Below are 22074 nucleotides of genomic sequence, written 5' to 3' on the forward strand. Positions count from 1 at the left end.
CCCATATACCGTCTCTCTTAAGGCCATGCGGCATAGATGTATAGATATATATGTATAATCTAATTATCGACATGCGAGCGCTCGCGAGGGGTGGGACAACACGCCCACGCGCGCACCGGCTCGCTCGCTTCCCGTCTGCGTGCCGAACTTGGCAGTTCGGTGAGGGGGACCGGGGGGGGGGGGGGGGAAGGCGGGCGGACGCGATCTGGGCCCCAACTTTTTTTTCTCTTCGCCTCGACCCTGGGGGGGGGGTCTCTTGCAGGGGGTTTGGGGGGGAAGCAAGGCGGTTCGGCGGAGCTGGGCTGGACCCGCCGGCCGAGCAGCCGAACAGAAAGGGGGACGCTGGCTGTCGCGTGACGCACGCGCAGGAAGCAGGGAAATTTGCCCTTCTTCCCCCCCCCTCCCACATCTCCGCGCCCGCGGCGCCGGCGGGCGAGAACGGGAGCAGCGCGGCGCGCGCGCGCTGGGGCCAGGGGCGGGTAGGGTTAGGTACCCAAGGTATGAGTAGGTAGGTAACATGGACAGGGCGCGCGCGTGCGCGCGTGACGGATGGTAGGTAGGGTATAGGGTGTGCGCGTGTGGCTATATATAGACCGACGCAGGTTGGCGTGGCGTGCGGCCGCAGCCGAGCGAGCGAGAGAGAGAGAGAGAGCGAGGGAACCCCTGCTCGCGCTCCGCCGGCCCAAGAGAGTCTGGAGCGCCGGCCGCGCATGTGCGCGCGCCGCTCGGGATTCTATCCGTCAATGGGGGGAGCCTGCAGCAGCGCGCGGTAGGGCGGGCGACCTAGCCAGCCAGCCAGCCAGCCAGCCAGTCAGCTAGTCAGCCGGGAGGACGGGAGAGGTGGGAGAGGTGGGAGATGAGAGCCCCGAGGAGGAGATGCAGGTAGGTAGCTGTAGGTAGCTGTAGGTAGAGGGTGGTAGGTAGGTACCGTGCGCGCCCCCGAACTGCACATGCGAGATGTGAGCCTCATCGTCTCGATACCACCACTACGACACTACCCCTTTGCCCCGTCTCCCCGGCGCCTCCTCCCCCTCCCCTTTCTCCGTCCGGCCTTGTCTGATCTTCTTTCGTATCCTCCCACCCTATCATCTGACTTCGGCACGCTCTCCCTCCCCTTCCCGCTTCGGCCACCCTCCCCCCTTTTCCCCCTCGCTCCCTTTTATCCTGGGAGAACGGTCTGGACCTTGGCTTACCCTATTGTGCAGCATCATGCGGTATACGCTGCGCGAAACGAAGCTGCGGCGAGAGAGAAAGTCTCTTTTCTTCTTCCTAACGTTTCTTTTTTTCGTTATTTTTCCAGAGTTCTGTTGTTTTATCTACGAGTCTCCCTCTCTCTCCCCGTGAGCCCGCATATATTAGTTGAAGAGCTCTATAGGTAGGTCTCGGGTACCGTAGAAGATCCGGTCACTGTAGCAGCAGTAGTAATGGGCTTGGTTGTGGTGGTGTGGTTGGGAAAAACAACAAGGTAGGGCGCCGGCGAAGAAAAGAATCCCGATGAATAATGCCCTCTCCCCCCCTTTACACCCTTTCTTCCGCCCCCCCCCCCGTCCGTCCGTCCGTCCGTTCGTCCTTCCCTTCGCCCTCCCCCCAATCTCTCTCCCCTCTTCGCACTTAGGCGCCGTCCTGGGTTGATCCCAAAAATTTCATCCATCGCTCTGGTTTAAGGAAAAGAAATTTTCCGTGATGCGTGGATACCGATTTTTCCGTCCCGTCCGTACGAGAACAATAGCTGATGTGGTAAAAAGAGAAAAACAGAAAGAAAAAATTACACCATATCCTACCACATTTTATCGGCCAATAAATGGTCTTCCAAAAACACGTATTCATACATCGCATCCGAGGTAAATGATAAACAGTAGACGTAAAACGTGCAGTGCCAGTTTTGGGGAAATCCGTAGAATGCCACAACGCCGGTCAAGAATTCCACCACCCAGCTGCTTCTATAGGCTAGAATATTATTCTTAGCTTCCACGAGTCCCCGTTCGGCGACCCGTTGACCGGATCTAACCGGGAGGAAGGAGGAAACGCAATGCGCAAAGTGAACCCTCGGGTTGGGCGTCTAAGAGGAACGAAGTCTGGGGTCCAGTATTGCCGCCTAAAAAAAGAGCCACAGAAAACTATGTTCAAACGTCAGGAAATATAGGCCGTATGCGTGCTAGTACGCTGTCGCTCTCCGTACCGAGAGCTGGACCCAACCCCCGCCCCCACGCGTCACCTCCGGCCGATGTTACTGCCGGGGATGATGAACGCCCGAACGGCAAGCTCGGAGAAGCGGCGAACTATGTTCGTAGTTCCGCCCGTCACCTGAGACTCGTCTTGGATAAACTTGCGGGCCACGGCTAGCTTGCTCTTGGGGTCACTCTCGTCGAGGTGCGGCGGCAGGGTGCTCTCGAAGTCGGGGGGGAAATTCGGCGCAAGGGCACGGATAACGGCGAGCGAGTAGAGAACGTCCCGGTTCTCCCGCCCGTCCAACAGATCGCGCATCTGCCCGAGCAGGTGGTCCCGCTGTCGCGTCACGTCCGTGTTCGGCTGGTCTCTGACGCGGAGAAATTCGGCAAGAAGGTACCAGAACCTGAACTCTCGAATCCGGTGTAGCCGTAGGTCGGCGCTCACGGGCGGCGGTAGGAGTGGGTTCCGATCGAGGAATTCGCCGGCCAGGAGAGCTTCGAAAACCGCCACTCGATTCCGAGCCTCGGGTCCGTCGTCGGGGGGCGGCAAGTGTTCTCCTACGTTGACCTTGTACTCCGACGCGTAGACTAGGGCGGTCAGGTCCCAGACTACCCTGAATTCAAGGTTGGCCGAATACTGCATCCCGGCAACATCGCTAGCATCCGTCTTGGCCATGGACTGCAGAAAGCCCACCAGCATCTCGTTGGCGGAGACGCTGGACGCCAAAGCGCCGGCACCCTGGGGCCCAGTGTACCATTCCGTCTCGAAGAACTTTTCCAGACCCGGGGCGTACACCTGGTCGTAGAGATCCCTGACCTCGGCCAGCCTCTCGTTGGTCAGAGGGGAGTCGAGGATAGGAGGGACGGCGCCGCTCATACCCACGAGTTCGTGGACTTTCATCTTTCTCGCTGGGAAGCCAGTGTAAGCCGGGTTGTGTTGCTGAAAAGACGACGGCGCGTAGTGCGAAACGGGGTAATGCAGGGGAACAGGTGAAGGTCCACCACCTCTGAGATGGAGTGCGTCTGGTGTGCTGTGAATAACGAGATTTGGGGCAGTATGCTTGATCGCGGGAAAATGAGAGGTCGACATACTCGGTGTGTTCAGTACGCTGTCCAACGCGGGATCGATGATGGCCGGGTATTCGAGGGATTCGCTTTTTACCGTTGCGCCGGCCGGTCCAGGGTGGGCGAGGCCTGCAGAGAAAGATGAAACGGTGGAAGTGCTGTTATTAGATATTACCGGGGGGAGGGTGGTATAGTTGGTAGAGGCAGAGGAACTGCCCGATAGGGGGGCAGAGGGGGAATGCCGGCTTGACGACAGCGGGCCCGAAGAACTCGGGTTATTGGGAGCAGGCCGGATGTTGGTGGGATGCTGCTGCTGCTGCTGGTTCTTGAATATCGGGTCATAGCCCAGACATTCGCGTTTTGACTTCTGGCAGTTCTTGCAGATCGGATGTTGCTCGTCGCACTGGAGAAATCGGACGAAGAGAATTAGCAGCTGGACTCTAGGATGCTATGTCGCACGAGCACGCACAACCAGGTACGCAAACGAGGCATTTGAAAAAAAAAAGAGGGCGGAGAGTATGATTTCCACTTGGGCGGGATTCGCACCGAATCAGGACATGTGCGCGTTTGCGAGCAATGGTGAAAAGCGGTCATGTAGGCCTGATAGTGCAATGTGGGGGTTTGAGAAGGCGATGACGACGATGGAGCGGTGACGGCGGCGAGGCGGTGATGCTGGCGCGTGTTTGGAATTGGAGTTCAGAGTTGAGGGGGGGGGGGGTGAGGTGAGGCTTCGGATCGTCCCGAGCTTCGAGGGGTTTTGGGGCGGGGAGGGGTTAATGTTGCTTTTTTGGAGCTTGGGGTAGACCTATTTTAAACTCCAGCGAGACCGAGCCGGATGGGCGGCTGGCAGCTGGGACGACCAGCCAGACAGCCAGACAGCCAGACAGACCAGACAGACAGCCAGCTACGCGCAGCGTTCTTTTCCCTCATCATTCCTCTATTCCTCCTCTCGCGTGTCCCTCCTCGTCATTATGAGTCGGTGGTGGGGTGCGACGGCTGTCCAGCTGGATCTCGCTCGCTATCCTCAGAGCCTCCCCTGGCTGGCTGGCGCTTGCCTGCCCGCACATCCGTCCCGCTTGGTGTAAATATGCAGGCATGCAGATATGTGTGTATGTAGGTTTGTGCATCGCCAGGGATGCAGATACGGGCGTGATTATACCTGAGGTGATCCATGTGTCTGGGGGTAGGACAGAGGTTGGAAGAGGTACTCTCGTTGCTTTTTGCTGTGCTTCGTGCCTCTTCTTCCCGTCTTGCGCGAGCGGCCTTCGCTACGCTGGCAGGCAGCTCTAGCTCCTCCAACCGAACTCTCGGGCTAAGGCGTGCGAAGTAGGCAATTCATGGAAATCCCCAGGCACCGCAAAGTGGGTATTTTCACTCCTCCGTCCATCCTCATTCTAATTCTTCGTCATCTTTTGCTGCTTTTTCTTCTCCTCCTTTCTCGTCCCAGACCGTCTTCCTCGGCCGCTGCTTTCTTTTTCCCCCACTTTGCGTGATGGACCTCGAAGCGCCCTCTTCCCCCTGCCCCCCTCCCCCCTCCCTTTTCCGTTGAGAGGATCTGCGCATCGCGCTCGTATATGACAATAATAAATAATAGCACGTACCTTTATGCGTCGTTTCCGACATGTTAAGCAGCCCGTTTTCGTTCGACGCTTGATCTCCTACACAATAAATAGTACCGTCTGGTCAGCTAGTGAGGACAAAAAAAAAAGAGAGATTTGCAACGACGGATGGCAGCCTGGCTTCAATTACCTTTTTGTGTCGGCCGCCGAGTACGCTGCCTGGCCCGCTGGGGGGTAAGGCGTATCGCGGGCCGAGAGCGTCCGCGGTTAGGCCATACGGATTCCCCCCGCCCATGGGGACAGCCGACTGTTGCCCGAAGTAAGCCATGTGTGATTGCGCAGGCATTGAGGGCACGGGGTTGACGGGAATCGACATCGCCAGGTGCTGCTGCGGGTGGACCTGCTGTTGCGCCGAATCGAACGTGCGCATGCTCGGCAGCGCCATCGCGCTATTGGGGACACCTGTGCTCGCACGATACGCATCCGGCCCCTGGCCCCCTGGGTTTGGATACCCGTATTGCGGATTGCCCATGCCCGGTGGCGCGTACGCCGTCGGATTCGGGTAGCCTATGGACTGTCGAGGAGGCCTGGGCGGGTGAGAGGGGTTATTGGACATGGCTTCCGACGACGGCGCAGTGGCCTCGGGTGACACCTGGTGATGCGAATCGGGCGAGATTCCGGTGGTGTCCGCCCTCGCGGAGAGCAGAGTAGCCGCGTCGGCAGCGGCAGCGACAGCGGCAGCGGTGGTGGCAGGAGCAGCAGTGGCGGGTAAGGCTACTGTTGGCGTCGATGTCGGAGTATTAGCGTCGGCAGCGTGGTTCGGAATTTGGGGCTGGAGGGACGGTTCTGCCTCTGGTGCCGGCTCCCGCTCCTGCGCGTGTCCGAGGATTGCTCCTACTGCTGCCGTCGCTTCTGCATTTGCGGGTTGTGGGATCGGCGTTCGTGCGTGTGCGTCTATATGAGCGTGGCCGTGATCGTGATCGAGATCGAGCTTGCTGCCATCCGGCGCTGGGGGCGTTGTGGCTTGTGTTTCTACCCGCGCCTGGCCCTGCGTGTCTTGTGTCTCTTCGAGCTCGCGGGTAGCCTGTGATAATGAGGACGTGCCCGGCGATTGATATGGGAGGGCATGGGCTGGTTCTTCAGCGGCGGCAAGGACGGGTTCAGGCTGAGGTTGATGAGCCTGTGGCTGCTCCTGTTGTGCTTCTGCCATTTGATTTGATTTTAATTTGCAATTTTTTATGGGGGCGCGATCTGAGCAGGGGGACGCAGATTCCACGCTGCGTAAGGGGGGGGGGGGGCCGAGTCGCGAAACCCGACCTAGGGCTGGCAGGGGACGGAACAGGTCCTGTCCTGTCTGGCCCAGCGGCCTCGAACGGGGTGGCTAGCCAGAAGCACCAGCTAGCTACACCTACCTGCCTATCTGTCTGCTCTGCCTGCCGGCCACCACCACCTCCTCCCACCCGCTGTCCGAGAGTGACAGACGGGAGGGTACTGCACGTATGTAGGTAGCAGGTATGTAGGTAGGCAGGGAGGCAAGTAGGCAGGTAGGAGGTTAAGGTATGTACGTATGTGCGTATCGACGTGCGTGCGTGCCAGTGTATGCGCAGCCGAGGCGAGAGAGCCAGGGACTAGATCCAAAGAAGGGGGTGGTGGTGGTGGTGGGGGGTGTCGAGAGCCAGCGAGGAGGGAGGGAGAAGGAGACGAGACGAGACCAACACACACCACACACACATACATGACACACACACACCACTCACTCGCTCGCCTCACTCACATTCACTTGCGGGCTCATACATACATTGACCACACGTACACACACGCATGTACACACACCTCTCCCTCTCTCTCTCTCTCTCTTCTCTCTACTTTCGCTCCACACACCGGTACACACCGCACGTACACACCGCACGCGCACACACTCTCGTACGGATACGCAGAAACAGACAGAGCGAGGGGGGGGGGGGGGGGCCGACAAGGAGGGCCGAGGCGGGCGCGCGAGAAAGGACGAGGCCAGCCGCAGCGACAGGACCAGCAGCAACCAGCAGGAGTTCGGCGGGTGCTAGTGTAGGAGCAGGACAGGACGAGAGTGCGCTGCCAGTGGTGCGATGTTTGAGGTGTTTCGACGCGACTCTGGGCCGAGATTCCAGCTAGCTTCCAGTCATCGGCGCATTTGTTGCGTTTTCTCCGTAGAGAAGCCAACTCGTTGCTCCTTTGGTCCTAGTGCCCAGCGCTGCAGGCTTCGCACACCTGAAGAAATTCGAGAAGGGGACTTGGGAAAAAAAAGATTGGAGAAGATGGGATCCTGATGGAGCCCTGAGGCTGCTTCTGGCGGTCCGGTATGCAGTGTCGGCCGGAGTGGCATGTAACGTGCGTACCGCTACATCGAGACACAGTGCCGCCACAGTGCGCATGCCCCTTCGGGGTTACCCATGCCGCCCCCCGGTGCGCCTCCCTGCCCTTCCCACCCCCCTCCCCTCGATGGCATTATTAGGTGCCTACCGTTCCGACTGCCCGTACGCCAGGATACGCAGGGTATATGTACCTCAAACTGTTTCGACGCGCTACCGCAGGTACCCGCTACACGCGAACCCTTAGTCAGGGAGCAGGTGATCGAGGTAACCTCGGGCTCGAGACATGCCTACATAGTACATTCCCATCCTGCCACGACATGCCGTGCCCGGGCTCGTTTTCCTGGGCTCCGTCAGTTCCAGATGGGTCCATTACGGGCATCCGCCTGGGCAGTGGACAGGTACCCCGTACCTATGTGTGCAGGCGTGCAGGTACCATCAGGGGATGCGGCCGCGGGCCAGAACCTCGTCCTCATGTACCTGCTAGCCTCAGGTAGGTAGCAAGGAGGTAGGTTGCTATACCTGCCCGCCTCAGCTTCCGGCCTGAGCTAAGAGGCGACAGGATTGCATCCATCATTTGGCCGTGCAGGTCGATAGATCGATGTGGGAATAGCCACACGCATGCTGACCAAGCCTGACATGACGGGAAATAGTAGGTTGCTGGGGATTGCTATATGCAGATGTACCTATCGTATGCGTATAACATCCCTCACTAAGGCGCCTACTACCTCCTAGCTAAGGTACCTAATGTGCCTGTGCCGGATACGTAACGATGCGCGTAGAGGTACCTAGGTAGGTACCTCCTACAGGTAGGCGGGTAGGCGGGTAGAGGTAGGTAACCTATCAGAGGGGCGAATCGATGAACGGATAGAGCTGGGCCTACACCTCTACAGGTGGTCGAATGCATGCGTATCTGCACACATATATATATAAATATAAATCATGGATGCATCGCCTACTACTGCTACTACTCTACTCTGAAATGGGTACGGCAATACATACGGGGGTCTACGTACTACCTAGGTACCTAGGTAGAGATGACGGGTACCTCAGGGATCTACTCATAAGCTAGGTAGACAAGAACATGGATGAACCTGAGCGTGTCTTTCTATACCTACCTAGATAGGTATATGTCTACTCACCAATGCCGACGTGATGGGAGGGTGGACGTTGCCGAGGCGGGTACGGCAAGGATGAAATGGAGAAAGATGGATAGATCAGGAGCGAGGATAATATTTCATTGCCAGCGATACTACACCGGGCAACGTCGTCCGCATACACACACCTCAGGTACCATCTCAGGTACCTCTCCTAAACAGATCAAACTACCTACAGGTTCTGCCCAACTTACGATGCTTATACGATCCTTTGCACACCAGAGACCTCCCAGTACCTACCTCTAGAGTAGCTTATCGGAAACACCTACCTACCTGTGAGACGGGTACAAATACGCCTCTGTATATTAGGTACCCATGTACGTTCTTCCTGTCAGCGTCGAGCGAGACCTCGCGATAATAATTACAACCCCCTCTATCGACCAACAACCTGGTCAGCATCCAGTCTCACAAGACTCGTGTTGACTGTGCTATACACATGTTGACATGTGTAGGGTCGCCTTGAGGTATCGTACAAATGGATTAACGGGGCTTTTGAGACGTTACAGGCGTGGGTGATGGACCGGAAAGGCAGCTCAGCGCGACCCAGGAACCCACACCCACCAGCCAATCCAAGTCCCAGATGCGTCTGCGCAAAATCAAAAACCAAAAAGCGACTGTAACTTTCCCAAAGCTGACTGGTAGAGAGAAGCAATTAGTTTCCCTTTATTTTATTTATTTTTTCCTCCTACTCGGTGCCCCCCCGGCTCCCTCTCTCCCTCTCTCCGGCCAGCAAGATAGCCCTTCCTAAAGGGCCGGGGACGCCAGGCCACTACTGCTGCACGTACATATGTGCGTAGACGTATAGGCATATATCCTATGCATCCGCCGACCAAAATTGATTGCAGAAGGGCCGAGTACATAGTGATGGTGGAAGAGGGGAAGAGAGAAAAGTTAGGAATACACGATTGACTGATAAGGATCCATATATTACAGATGTGACACAAAGTGTGTGTGTGCTCATGGGTACCTATGCTAGATATGGGTGCGGCTTACCCCCCTAACGTCCGTCTACGCCGACCGGGTTGAGGTACCCCATGGGCCTCTCTCTTGCTACATAGAGTAAGACACGTTAGGTGGGTAGGTAGGTAGGTAGGTAGGTAGGTAGGTAAGCCCAGGCACCGAGGAAGCCGCCAGATGCAGGGGCGGGCTATCAAGAGATTTTCACTTGCTTAGAGGGCAAATTTGCCCACATTCGATGCCTCCCGGATATCTAGATGCTAGGCATTCTTCTCTGCAGGACATAGGTACGGGACCAAGGCCCTGGACGTCGGATGGTTTGGGTTGAAAATTATGGTGACGCAGCGGCGGCTTATGTAACAAAAGGGGCTAGGCGATTGATCAGTGGCCGAAGTTCCCCTGGCCGCCACCACAACCACCACCACCACCACCACCACATGGAAGCAACGAACTCCTGAGCCGGTGGACTGACAGGCTGACGACAGGACGAACTATAGTTCGTCGCTTGCAACACGCTTTGCGTAGACACACACCACCATCATCACCTCCTCCTTCTCATCCTCTACTACGATGTATTCCCACCATAACCACCACCTCATATCCCTAGATACCTAGGCAGGCATGTAGGTATGTAGGGACGCCACCACCTACCACCTACCACCTACCACGGCCGCAACCACCACGACGGCGTATTGCCTCTCGTGAAATTACTATCACCCCCTCCCATCGCCGTACGACGCATAGCGGGCCCATCCTCTGCAATATCGCAATGAAAGCAAAGCATACATACCCTTCGATCGCGAGGCCGCGGGACGCGTCAGGCACAGGCTGATTACGGCTGGAACCCATGAGCTAAACAACACGCAAACTCCCCGGTCCAACCTGCATATCCACCTTACGTTTCCGGCGTGCCTGGGTGGTCACACCCACGCAGCAGGTGTCGACCGTCCCCATCTTCGCCCTCAGGGCCCCCTCACGCTAGGGGCTGTCAGTCAAGCGGATGCGTGAGGATTGACCAGGGTCGCAGGAGGAAATGAACGTTGTACACACAGGCATGCAGGTATGCTATGGATGTATGGATTTTCGAGGCATGTATGGTCTGTACGGATGTGCGTGTGCACATATACATACACATACATGTGCATACATACATACATACATACATACATGCCTGCCTGTCTACACACCTACATGCGTACGGACCAGATGCCATCCACTCTGTCCATCGCCCGGTCCCGACGAGAAAGCTGAACCGATACCCTCTCCGTCTAACCCATCCATCCGCCTCCATCCGGCCTCTTCCACTCCATCGACGTGCCCCTCCGTCTTTCTCTCTATCCCTATCTCTCTCTCTCTTGGATCAGCAGGGGCCACGCCTACCACACACGGTCCAGCCCACGCGTGCGGCGTGGGATGCTCGGCAAATACCCGGATTGCCCACCTCGCACGAAAGGGACGAAATCACACCTTGGGGATGACTCGCCTTCTTGCGCCTCCACGCTCCCCCCCCCTCCCCTTGTTTTTTTTTTTTTTTTTAGCCGTCGCCGATAGACCAACCATGAAGCCACCATTTCTCAGATACCTGAAGGGTGCGTATTTCGATCCTCTACGCGCAGAAGCTTCGATGGGGGCTTGGCTTCAGCGTCACTTCGCTCGCGTCGACCGTTGAGGAGAATTCTGTGTCGATCTAAATGATCGCCCCCCCATGCTGGATCTAACCGGCGGGTTTTGCACCCTCGGGTATCGACCTTAACAACTACACCTACATAGCTTATTCAGACTACCCGTAGGCGCTGCCCATGGTTCCTAGGCACGGATCCCCCACTACTGTCACGTTAGAGGCGCGTCCTCGCACGCCCCTTGTCCGCTGCCTGTCCCCATTGGCCAGGCTGGTCAAGTCTTCGCGAGAGGGACCGCCAAGGTGAGTGGAATTACCTGCCAGGCAAGAAACCTGTTTATGCTCGCGGGCATCTATTCGGAAAGAAATTAGTATCTCGAGCGTTTCATCGAGTCGAGCCTCGACTTGGCGGGCTTTGTCTCCAGCCCCAAGCGGTTGCCAGAGCTGCCGTAACGATATTTGGTAGTCTTCGTGGGTCCCCGGTACTGCTCCCAAGAGATTGCAGTAATTTGTAATTTTTCCGTCTTTCTTTGCATGTCCGCACCAATACGAAGCGCGTGCGTGACCCGATTTGTTCCCAGACTCTTAATATTTTTTTTAGCTCCATTTTCTCTACTCAATTCTATATAGGGTATCATTCCGGCGCCGAATACGGGGTCTCACCCCTTCTCTGTATACGTTACCGTCATTATACCCTTGCTCCCGTCAAATGCACACCCCTCGACGGAACTTAGCGACTTTCTGCAACACGGCCTGCTCAGACTTCACACGGCATCAGCCGTCGAATGCATCCGCATCGATACATCAGCAGCAGCAGCAGCAGCAGCAGCAGCAGAGAGTTCAGATCCACCAGGCGCTGCAGCAACCCAACTTAACACTTGCAATATTGTTGGGTTTTTGGCTGATATAACCCACCCATTAGGCTCTTTGGTCTTGTGCGTCTTCATGTCAGGTAACCCCCCTGTAGAAGAGGCAGTCGATGTGGCTCCAGAGACCCCCATTCGGATCTTCGAGGAAGTTGGTGGATGTGTCATCTTCCTCCTGCCCACAGAAACCATCTGATATCCCACTACTGAAATCTCGACAGTCGAACTGGACTTCAGCCAAAAAAGCCAACAGCCCTGTATGAGATATTGATGATAGGGACCGGGCGTTTATGGAGAAACGGCCCGCCGAGCCGCACCCAGCATATATCTCACGTGGAAAGGGGGCTATTTTTCAGGGCATCCGGTACCAGGACGGCATTTCCGGTCCTTCGGACTCGACGCAATAGATCATATTTCAGGTTTGAAGATGACGACGGCTAGGATTTTTCAAACCGGCTCGAGAGCATTGCCGCCCTCACCGGCTCTACAAATCATCGACGACCACTACCCTCTTCGCCCTTATTAGGCCGCCTCCTGGCCGTCCAATCGTGTTGGATGCTCTCGAGCGACGAAAGTGACGACTCGGCCACTCGCCGGCACTCATTCGGCCCGCAATTAGGGGCAGGGCGCATTCCCTAGCCTTTGCTAATCAGATAGCGCGACGGGCGTATCGTCCTGATCTATAACATATCATCACGACGTTACCGGCAGCGCAAGAGATCGATACGCACAGCAGCCGCAGTTTCGCACTTTCTGGTTGGGCGTTATCTACCAGCGTTACGAAGCCGGTCAGGGAAGATGGGATACCACCTGCGGCGGATAGTGCAACTAGAATGCATCTTGACTGATACCAGGGATTGCCACTCTTTTTTACAGATTGCTCTGATATGTTCACGAAGTTACGACGGCCGCTTTGTTGATGTCGACATCACGACGATCGCATCAGAACCGCAGATTATCGGTAGAATTAGGAGAGGCCTCAAATTGATGACCCCCAATGCTCGGTGGGGCGTTCACAGTTTGCCACCGTTTGTCCCCGATCGAGTTTGCGCTCGGTGAAGCTCAAGATGCTATGCCGTATTCATTGCGATCACAAACCGTGACAACGACGACGTTCTGTCGCCGGCCTTTTCGCCACCCGAATTGACCGGGTTTGGCCGTCATTACGGCATCGGGACCAGCGCAGGTTATCGACCGGGGTTGGAAGTTGAAGGACGCAATCATGTTTCCTTTCCGTTCTTACTGTCGATCAAGCTAGCTAAACGTATTACCATGTGCTTGTTGCTTTTGTATTCCTCGTAAAAGTCGCGGACGTAATTCCTTGGCTCTAGATCGATCGCTGCGAACGTTGCCGATTCGCGCACGCGAAATCCTTTACCGATCCCATCGAGCCCCTCCAGCTTACCCGAGATACCACGTTCCCACCGCTCTTGGATTTAAGTCCAAGTCACTCGAACGTCCTCGCTCATATCTCCCGCCCCCAATTCTTTTTTTCTTTTCGAGAGGGAGGGGGGGGCTCATAAATGCCGCGTGCCGATGCATACGCGGGATTAACAAGAGTAGAAGATCGCCAATGAGCCCTATTGCACGGTCTAGAGAAGCTTCTCTATGCCGGCGAATACCAAAAATAGCTATGGTTACGGTTATGGTCATGAATATGACTCGGTTCGACATATCAGCTTCACGGTTCTCGGTTTAGATAGCGGTAAAAGCCCCGAATGTACGGGTTACCTAGCCACGGCGTAGGAATCGCAAAGCAAATAGTCCATTTCTCGCTGCGACCCTGTGTTATGTCGGGTTTACGCCAATGATAATCTCCGCCAGAGAGGCTGCGGCGTATGCTGCCCCTGTTGCCTCCGTTGCTGCCGCCCGTCAGCAGCGATACGGGTCCGGCAGTAGTCCGCGCCGCAGGGGGCAGGACAGCATCCTGCTGCTGTCGTCCCCCTCTACACCCGGGCATGTGCTTGGGAGAACTGGGCTAGACGCGCTCCTTGTCTGGCTTAACTTCGTCTGCGGACCCCGCCGGTAGCAATAGTCCTTGCTGCACCTGTGGTGGCGGGGCGCGGACCAGCGTGAGGGTCTTTGCCCTCTCGCGCTGGGCGGTCTCAGCGCAGGAACGTACGAAGAGCACGAGATGCGTTATCCTGCCAGAATTCGACGCGAAGTCGGATATGTTAGCGTCGCGACGGGTTGGTGCAAGTGACCGGGTTATGAAACCCGAACTCGCCGAGGTGCAACTCACGTTAGGAGTGTCAGAAACGCTACGAGCACCGCCACGGCGTCGACGTACGACTTGCTGTAGTAACCGCCGTCCCCGCCGCTCCCCTCGTCGTTGTAGTAGTAGTCCCAATACCCCGGGTAGGCGTCGCGGGCGCCGGGCTCCATGAACGAGAGCGCGAACGCGTGCAGGTAGGCAGTCAGGCCGGTCCCGGCGGCGAAGCCGAGGCTCAGCAGGAGCTGGACGGCTACGTGCGCGCCCGGGTGGATGCCGCCGCTCGGCCGGCGCCCCCCCTCGGCTGCGGCCGGCGCCTCGTCCGAGGACGGCCGCCGGGCGCGGACCGCCCTGAAGAAGAGTGCGACGAGCTCCGCGCCGGACCAGAGCACGGCCGCGCCCGCTTGCGGGGCCGACCAGACGGCGATGTAGCTCTGCACGGCCGGGTCGACGGCCAGCGAGACGGAGAGGCCCAGCACGATGGCGCCGCAGGCGACGGAGAAGGACGTAAGGACCAGCTTGGCCACGTACCACGCCCGGCTGCAAGGGAGGTCGGCATTCGGGATCGCCGGTGGCGGATGCTGCTGCTCGTCCGCCGGCGGTTGTTGGTCGGGGCGCATTCTCGTCGTCGTCCTCACTGCCAATCCTCCCGGGGGGGCCGCAGCACTGGCGACCGCTTCTCTCTTCTTCTTAGGCCTACACGGGTTCCACCTGCTATTATTCCCCCCGTCCTAGACGTCGCGAGGCGCGTTACACTACAGGAATATTCGGAGGACGCCGGTTCCCGACTCGACAGGCGGTGGGAGCTGGGGGCAGCTGTACGAGTCCTGTGCCTGTCACAGCGGCGAGAGGGTCTTCGAGGCGAGCGCGGAAAGAGATGCGAAGAGGAAGCAGAGATGATTAAATTATCACTAAATTGCTAGACTTCTTGCGATCTTTTTCAGATTCCTTTTTTCTGCTCCCATCCCGTCGACTACCCCGAATGAAGTGCTAGTAGTATTAGCATCTATCACATCACCATCCCATTTCAAGATATCATCCATGTCGCCAAGGACGGCCTAGAACCAGCAAGCACACTCTATACCTACCTAGTTCTAGGGTGAGATCCTTCACCCTTCGCGAGCCGCGTCCGACTCGTCTGTGTGAGTGTTTAAACATTACCTACTTACCTAGTCAAAGCCATTCTTATAATATCATGTCTTGTCGCGTCTCTTAAGCCCAGGTTTGCCAACGACCTGTTTCCCAGTAGCCGGGGACTCCTACGTGTTTACCATGCAAGGGCATTGGTGTCTGCAAAGATCACGACCTTGTAATCCGTTGGCCATAGGTGGGTAGGTAGGTAGATGATGCCTAGCGACGAAACTGGCAGTTCCGCTAGGTATCTATATCACCCAGCGTGTGCTACGTAATGCTGCCTGCGTTCGGCGGCGTTTTTTTTTTTTTTTTGCGGGTAGCCCGATTCATACAGCTTCCGCGCGTCGTCCACGTTGCCTTCACATTCGAGTCCGAAGCGGCAAGGGGTAGGTATTCGCGGTAGTGGGGTCGACGACGATCCCTCTCCTAACCTAACCGCCACTCCAACCCCCCCCTGGCTGCCTCCGGGGAGGCGTGCCTATCTATATCACAAATACAATAAATACGCTGCCGTTGCGTAACATCGGCTTTCCAAGAGGTAGATCTACGCGCGAATCCCGTCTTGGTTGTCCGGCGGACACCCCAAAGCCCCCGTCGAATAGAGTGGCGACGTCCCTCTCTGCGGCGACGCGACCACTTACGCAGGAGGCGGCGAGACAACGGGGTAATACCGGACACTTCGGGCGAATTGGACTGGTCTTTTCTCGACGAGCTATCACCTATCGATCTACAATGCGATGTTCAGTCCCTGCATATGTGTCTAGGAAGCACAAGGCAGCACGAAAATGCCATCAGCTGTACCTATGAATCCCCGGCGTCGAATGCATACCCGGCTGTAGGTCACTCGATATAGCCCGTTTTATCTCCTTACTTGAGTGTGCATACATGCTCGAGTTACCATGCGCCGGAGCGATACCCAACCGATTCGTGCCGTCATCCGTTCTCGAAGCCCGAGACGAACTTATTAGCCGTTCGGCCGGCTACCAAGATAAGTACCCGTATAGACATGTATATGTAGGGCAGGCATCGGCGTGCTACGGTTCCCTCCCACTCTCTAAGCGACTGTACCCGCATCTTGGTTTCCTCCATCACCTCCGAGCGCCGGCCGTTACGTCGACATGGATTTCAGCCGGTGGGGACAGCCCAGCGGCGAGTGGCTCGCTTTCGCGGCGGCCAATCCCGCCGTCTTGGCCAACAGCGACGACGTCCCGCCCCTGACGCTGCAGAAGATCGCCAACGGGATGCGCTCCGCCGTAGCCGGGAACCTGTCCCGGGCTACCGGCCTCAGCCAGCTCGTTGCGAAGCGCGACTACGTCGTACCGACCCGCGACGGCCAGTCCATCACCGTGCGCTGCTACCGGCCGGTCTTGCTCAAGGACCGGCCGCTTCCCGGATACGTGTACTTCCACGGAGGGGGTTTTATCTTCGGCAGCCTCGACACGGAGCTCTTCAATTGCTCGTGGCTCGCGTACTCGCTCTCGATCGCCATCGTGCACGTGTGCTACCGGCCGACGCCGCAGTTCGGGGGGCTGACGGCGTGGCACGACGCGCTCGACGGCTTCGAGTGGATCGCCACGCACGGCGGGACGCTGGGCATCGACGTGTCGCCGGGGCTCGTGGTGGGCGGGATCTCGGCGGGCGGGTCGCTGACGGCGTGCGTGGTGCAGAGCGAGCTGCGGCGGGCGCGCGACGGCGGCGCCCCCTCGCGCGTCCGGGGCCAGGTCCTGGGCATCCCGAACCTGATCCACGGCGACGCGTTCCCGTACGAGCTCTTCGCGGACCGCGAGAAGACGTCGATGGAGCAGTGCGCCGACGCCGCCGTCATAACGAAGGACCGCATGCGCCTGTTCCGCGACCTGCTCGGCCGCGACTTTGACCCGGCCAACCGCACCTGGAGCCCCGGGCTCGCCAGCGAGGACGAGCTCCGCGGCGCGCCCAAGACCGCTTTCCTGATCGCTGGCTGGGATCCGCTTCGAGACGAGGGGCTGCTGTACGCGCAGAAGTTGAAGAATGCTGGGTAAGAGGCTCCATCACCAACCCCCTTTTCTGCACCATCTATCACCGTGCCCCATATTACATATGTATATCTACCGATTATCTATTTGTGTCCCAATACTAACGACGGTGACACTTCCCCTTCTCCCCCTGCTTAGGGTCCGGACCAAAGTGCACATTTTCCCCGGGCTGCCCCACGCGTTCAACGCCTTCACACAGCTGCCCTCCCACCTACGCTGGAACGAGGTCTTGCTCGATTGTGTGCGCTGGGCGGCGGCTGACGAGGACGGGTGGATCGTTGAAGTCCCCCCCATGCTGCCGTCAGCCACCGGAGCCGCCGGGGCTGCCCAGAGTCTGCCAGAGTCGGCAACTGCTGATGCCTCAAAGATTGCAAACAGCCTCTAGTCGGCTGGCTCTACCTCGCGGGTCAACCATCACCCATCAGGCACCGAACACGAGAGATTATGCCATGGACCACATCGTTCCTGCTCAAGTGTTGGGGGAGGGGAGAGGGGGAGGCTGTGAGAGTGCGAAGTAATATGGTGGCCCAGTAACGTACATGTCTGGGCAGGCAGGCAGGTCAGACAGCTCTTCTACATGTTGATGGGCGTCTATGAGCCGGGTGCAGGTACGGATAGGGGGGATGAGGGCTCCCTTATGCCTACCTCCTCCTACCTACTTGCTTGTGTACCCACCTCCTTAGTCTACGTAGGGGGAGGTTCCTTGGCCCCTTTATATTCTGTCCATCTACGCCCGGCTAAAGCCAGGGGCCACTTTGAGGTAGCTGACTCATATAATGACACCTATTATGTATCACTAGCAGTGAAGCCCTAAGACGGAGTGGTGGCGAAGCCATGAGACTACTACTATCCACACGAGCCCGACATGTGCCTACCCAACAGCATCGGTCAAGTTCCCAAACAAAGCAAACATGATAGGCCGTGTAGCTTCCTCTAAAGAAAATATGGAAGGCAGTAGGGTACGCCTTTCGTAAGGGGATACGCCAGCCATGTTGGTGTAGGTGGTGCTTGAACCCAGTGTTATCATCTGATGCCTGGAAGAGGCGATGGCACAGAGAAGGAGCGTATTTTCGCCACTGAGCAAACAGTATGACGAATTTCGTAATCCTAGAGCAGAAGAACAAGGCAGGTTCGATTCATAAGGTGTCCTAGGGAGAGGGAACAGGTTGGTGGGTGGGTAGGTATTCCTAGGACTGTGGTACCAAGCGAAGCTGATACTGTATACACGAGGTTTCCCTGCTGGCAGCAAGCAACAGCCAAGTATATATAGCCGCTCAGACAGGTTCAGACAGGTCCAGTTCGGTAGGGAGTACACTGGGTGGCGAAATCAATGGTGGCATAGGCACTCAGGGGTAAGGGGTACGTACGCATCTTGTGGTCCTTGGTAGTCACCCCAACTCTGGACAACAATGAGTCAACATATGTCTTGATATGTGCAGCTTCCCGGCGCAAAGGACCAGATTGGATTCTTGGATTGCTGTCTTAGGAATGATGTTGCCTTCCTTGATGTGGCAGTACCCCTGAATTCCCCCCTCTTTGCTCCAGCCTACTGAAGAAGATTACAACAAGACAACCACGCCCAAGTCCGTGATGACGAGATAAACCATGAGTTAGGTTATTTGGCGTGATTAGCCAATTCATCTGTCCTCGTTTTCGTTATAGGGTGGGGGGGTGCTGTGGTAGCAGATGGGTAGGTATATATATGTAGTATAGGTGGTAGGTAGGTAGGTAGCTCAGTAAGTGCCTAGGGCACTTATTCTTTTTTTTCTGCGACTTGCCCCATCCCTTCCATCTCCTTTCTAGTTTCTCTCTCTTCTTTGTTTCTGTGTATTTATAAAATTCCGCCTCTCTCCTGCACAACATTGTCCTCCTTCCCCTTAACCCCCCGGAGCATCAACTTCACACATCCATCACAACACCCTCAACTCTCGGTCTTTGGGACAAACAGTTGTTTGCGAAATTGTAGATGGGTTCCATCTACACCATGTCCAACTCCACCCTTCCTCTCCGTTTGGCTGGTCACTGTCACCTCGACACCTCCCTCCATCACATGCTAGTAGCCTAGCATGAACGCCATCATACCACGTCCGAGAAGTCATCCCTTTCTCCCAAGCATGGTGGGGTTTTCCTTAGTGAAATCAACATTTCACCCGATGTCTGGACTTTGCGAACATTCATATTAAACGACCCACTGGGGATGAACAACAAAGATCCAGATACCGTCGATATTTCAACACATCTAGCATGCTTCTCATATATGTCACATCCGTCGACACACCCTTAACTATTAAGTCTATATATGGGCCACAAGCCATGCCTCGAATTCAGCTAACACTTGGACGAACCACTGGGGCAGCATCCCTCCACTTTTGACCTTTCTTCCCATGCCCCCTGCCTTATCCATATCTTTCTCATATTTCCCCTGACCTTGACACTGGCCTTATTTCGAGCCTCATAGAATCTTCTACTTAATCTTCCCTGAGCATCAACGAGCGGTTTGCATCTGTCCCATCACCCAGGCTTGGAGGCTCCCTCGAAACTCGACAGATCTTGCCTCAAGACACTGAACGCTGCTTCTAATAATGGCTACTATTGAGACTTCAACTCGTCGGTCTCGCTTGTCTGGTAAGTTTCCTTCGCCAACATGCCTGTTTCACACCTGTATTCCTATAGTGACCCACCGAGCAAGATGTGTTGGATAACCCATTTGATTGACAAGGGAAAACAATTTTTAGCTGATGAATACGCGTCAGGATTCCACAACGGCTCTAGCTCAGAGCAATACTGGGATCTCTTCTCGACCTCCTACTCTGCCCCTCCGAACTGGGCAGAACGCAAAATATGGGTGAAGGATGGGAGAATCGTAGACCTCTCACCTCCCACGTTGTCGTCTGACCTCGGACTTTTACAAGGGAGAGAGCAATATCTCTGCCCCTCCTCATGGTGCTCTCTCAAGGGGCACTGTGTTCCCCACTAGGTTGGGTCACACCGCTTCTCACATTTCTGCTCCTCACCCTGTCTTTGCCCCGGCGGGACGAAGGATCTGGTGGTGTACATCTACCTTTCTATCCACCGTCGATAACACAGCCCGTGGCCACTCCAGGTCCACACAGGCACCACAACAGCTAAAAGGCTAGCCTATGGCGCAGATTTCGACACTTCTCGAGTTCTCGAGTTCCTAGTTGGCTTCCTTCTAGGGCCCTTCTCGTAAATGTCAGTTGGAAAATCCCCCACCAAACCGTCCTGCCCCCCCAGCCTGCCACTCCTCTCCTTCCCTGATCCTTGAAATATAGTGGCCGCCAAGCTATCGCATCTAAGGGCTCTTTCGCGCTCTTACTTCCTTCCTTCTCTTGGCCCGGAATAGTGCTGGCACATAGCTAACACCTGTGCAGAATCTGGACTGAATCTCATGTAAAAGATGGGTTGCGCATTACGATTCTAAGCTGTCTTTTTCTTCTTTTCCACACCCCGTGCCTTCGGATATGGAAGCCGATGACATACAAGTCCACCCTGGGTGGCATCTTGCTGCGTCGACCGTTCTGCGAAACGAAGAGGGCCTTACACATATGGTCGCCTCGAATATACACTTAGCCGGCCTGCTAACGATCTCGATACCCTAACTTGGTCTCGGAAGATCGAGAAGTTCGCGTAGTGCCATCTTGCCCAGCCGACAACTTCCAGCGAGCTGGCCTTTGAAACTTAGGCGAGGCATACCTTGGGGCTTAATAAAATCGATGAATCCCCATTGCCTATTCGCTGTACTTATAATTATAGTCGCCTCCGCACATGGGGGTTGCCAGAATGGGCACCGGTGATGCCCTAGGAGACCTCGTCAACCAATCTTGGCGCCCCGGGACTAGATACTGCCTGTTGCAACTGGTCATGGTCCTGGTCCTGGAATGATGTCTAGCGGCAACGATTTTACAGCCCCTCAGCGAAGAACAACGCGCCGTTGCAGCAAGAGTCGTTTACCGCAAAGCAGCACAAGGCTAGCGGTTCTATAGATACTGTCAGGGGGGCCAAGCCTCGCTCTCAAAAGCCTCGCTGGAGGGAGTGTTCCCTCCAATAGAGGGAGAGCGTGGTCCCCGTCGGGACATTCCTTGCTATCGCTGCGCTCGCAGTACAGCTTGGAATCGCTCCACCGGCGATTGTTTTGATTAGCTCGTTTCTGCGAATCGTTGTCATTGTTTTGCGCAAGGGCACAACTGTATCCCTCTGTGAGTAGCTCTTTCGAGAGATTGGTCCCGCGTTGTGAGCTAACAAATTCCAGACATCTATCCCGCCGGTATTGATGGGAAGATGCCTTTTTCCAACTAGTTCATTGGCTAATTCAACATGGATGCCACTGAGGTCGAATGGCGACTTTGGCTTATGGGCGGCATTGCATGCCAACAGCAGCTTCGACCTGTTGGCAGCATTGCAGCCGAGAAGCCGCCTGTCGTTGGCGTGGAAGGCAAACGGCGACTTGCCGCTAATACTGTATCAACAGCAACTTCAAGCAATTACACCCAGCCAAAACGTCAGTCTTCGATGATGTTCGGCGCTAATAGCGAACGGCGACTTCGACTATCGTGCGCCCCTCCTGGAGGTCGAACGGCGACTTCGACTTGAGGGGTGCAGACTATCTTGACGGTCTGAATGGAGAGGACAACGTCACCTCCGTGCCTCACTTCGATGTATGTTCACTATCACCGATCCAAGCTATGTTGCCCGTCTCTCACAAAGCCCTTTTGGGGACCTCAAGCAGGTTCTCAGCTTCCACATTTGGCTATCACTAATATGCTGTGCCTTACTAGTGGTGGCCTGGGCAGGAGAGAGGCCTTAGTCCGCCTCACCGATTGATTGGGGTCGGCATAGACTTGGAAACCACAATTTATTGCCGACATGGAAACATGTGAAGAGGTATATATATTGTCGGCCTCGGCGGAATCAGGCTAGCAGGACTTTGTAGTGCATCATGAATGAGATGAATGGG

The 22074-nt window shown here is 56.2% G+C and overlaps 4 protein-coding genes across 4 annotated transcripts; 2 read left to right on the forward strand and 2 right to left on the reverse strand.

Annotated features, from left to right (window-relative positions):
- Window positions 1-1536: 1536 nt before the first annotated feature.
- Window positions 1537-6701, reverse strand: GGS23DRAFT_570439 (uncharacterized protein). Its single transcript, XM_051516513.1, has 3 exons — window positions 4983-6701; window positions 4835-4891; window positions 1537-3636 (listed from the first exon to the last, which is right to left on the reverse strand). Exons 1-3 carry the CDS (start codon window positions 6000-6002, stop codon window positions 2212-2214), a joined length of 2502 nt encoding a protein of 833 aa, XP_051371193.1. The 5' UTR covers window positions 6003-6701; the 3' UTR covers window positions 1537-2211.
- Window positions 6702-10195: 3494 nt separating this feature from the next.
- On the forward strand, window positions 10196-11280 carry GGS23DRAFT_78123 (uncharacterized protein). Its single transcript, XM_051521277.1, has one exon. It carries the CDS (start codon window positions 10288-10290, stop codon window positions 10921-10923), a length of 636 nt encoding a protein of 211 aa, XP_051371194.1. The 5' UTR covers window positions 10196-10287; the 3' UTR covers window positions 10924-11280.
- A 1828-nt stretch (window positions 11281-13108) lies between these two features.
- Window positions 13109-14570, reverse strand: GGS23DRAFT_610133 (uncharacterized protein; the record flags this gene model as incomplete). Its single annotated transcript, XM_051520313.1, has 2 exons — window positions 13109-13882; window positions 13981-14570. The coding sequence occupies 2 exons, from the start codon at window positions 14568-14570 to the stop codon at window positions 13717-13719; spliced, it is 756 nt and encodes a 251-aa protein (XP_051371195.1). The 3' UTR covers window positions 13109-13716.
- A 1275-nt stretch (window positions 14571-15845) lies between these two features.
- GGS23DRAFT_78158 (alpha/beta-hydrolase) lies at window positions 15846-17580 on the forward strand. Its single transcript, XM_051521278.1, has 2 exons — window positions 15846-17101; window positions 17238-17580. The coding sequence occupies exons 1-2, from the start codon at window positions 16203-16205 to the stop codon at window positions 17482-17484; spliced, it is 1146 nt and encodes a 381-aa protein (XP_051371196.1). The 5' UTR covers window positions 15846-16202; the 3' UTR covers window positions 17485-17580.
- Window positions 17581-22074: the final 4494 nt, after the last annotated feature.

This window comes from Durotheca rogersii (genome assembly GCF_024521655.1).
Source record: "Durotheca rogersii strain YMJ 92031201 chromosome Unknown GGS23scaffold_12, whole genome shotgun sequence".
NCBI lineage: Eukaryota > Fungi > Ascomycota > Sordariomycetes > Xylariales > Xylariaceae > Durotheca > Durotheca rogersii.

What these genes read in the sequence shown, in the direction of transcription:
- GGS23DRAFT_570439 (XM_051516513.1), bottom strand. Translation starts at nt 6,002, where the DNA reads ATGGCAGAAGCACAACAGGAGCAGCCACAGGCTCATCAACCTCAGCCT. An exon ending in TCGGCGGCCGACACAAAAAG is followed by an intron (nt 4,892 to 4,982) that starts GTAATTGAAGCC and finishes TTTATTGTGTAG; the next exon opens with GAGATCAAGCGTCGAACGAA. An exon ending in GTCGGAAACGACGCATAAAG is followed by an intron (nt 3,637 to 4,834) that starts GTACGTGCTATT and finishes CGATTTCTCCAG; the next exon opens with TGCGACGAGCAACATCCGAT.
- GGS23DRAFT_78123 (XM_051521277.1), top strand. Translation starts at nt 10,288, where the DNA reads ATGAACGTTGTACACACAGGCATGCAGGTATGCTATGGATGTATGGAT.
- GGS23DRAFT_78158 (XM_051521278.1), top strand. Translation starts at nt 16,203, where the DNA reads ATGGATTTCAGCCGGTGGGGACAGCCCAGCGGCGAGTGGCTCGCTTTC. An exon ending in CAGAAGTTGAAGAATGCTGG is followed by an intron (nt 17,102 to 17,237) that starts GTAAGAGGCTCC and finishes CCCCCTGCTTAG; the next exon opens with GGTCCGGACCAAAGTGCACA.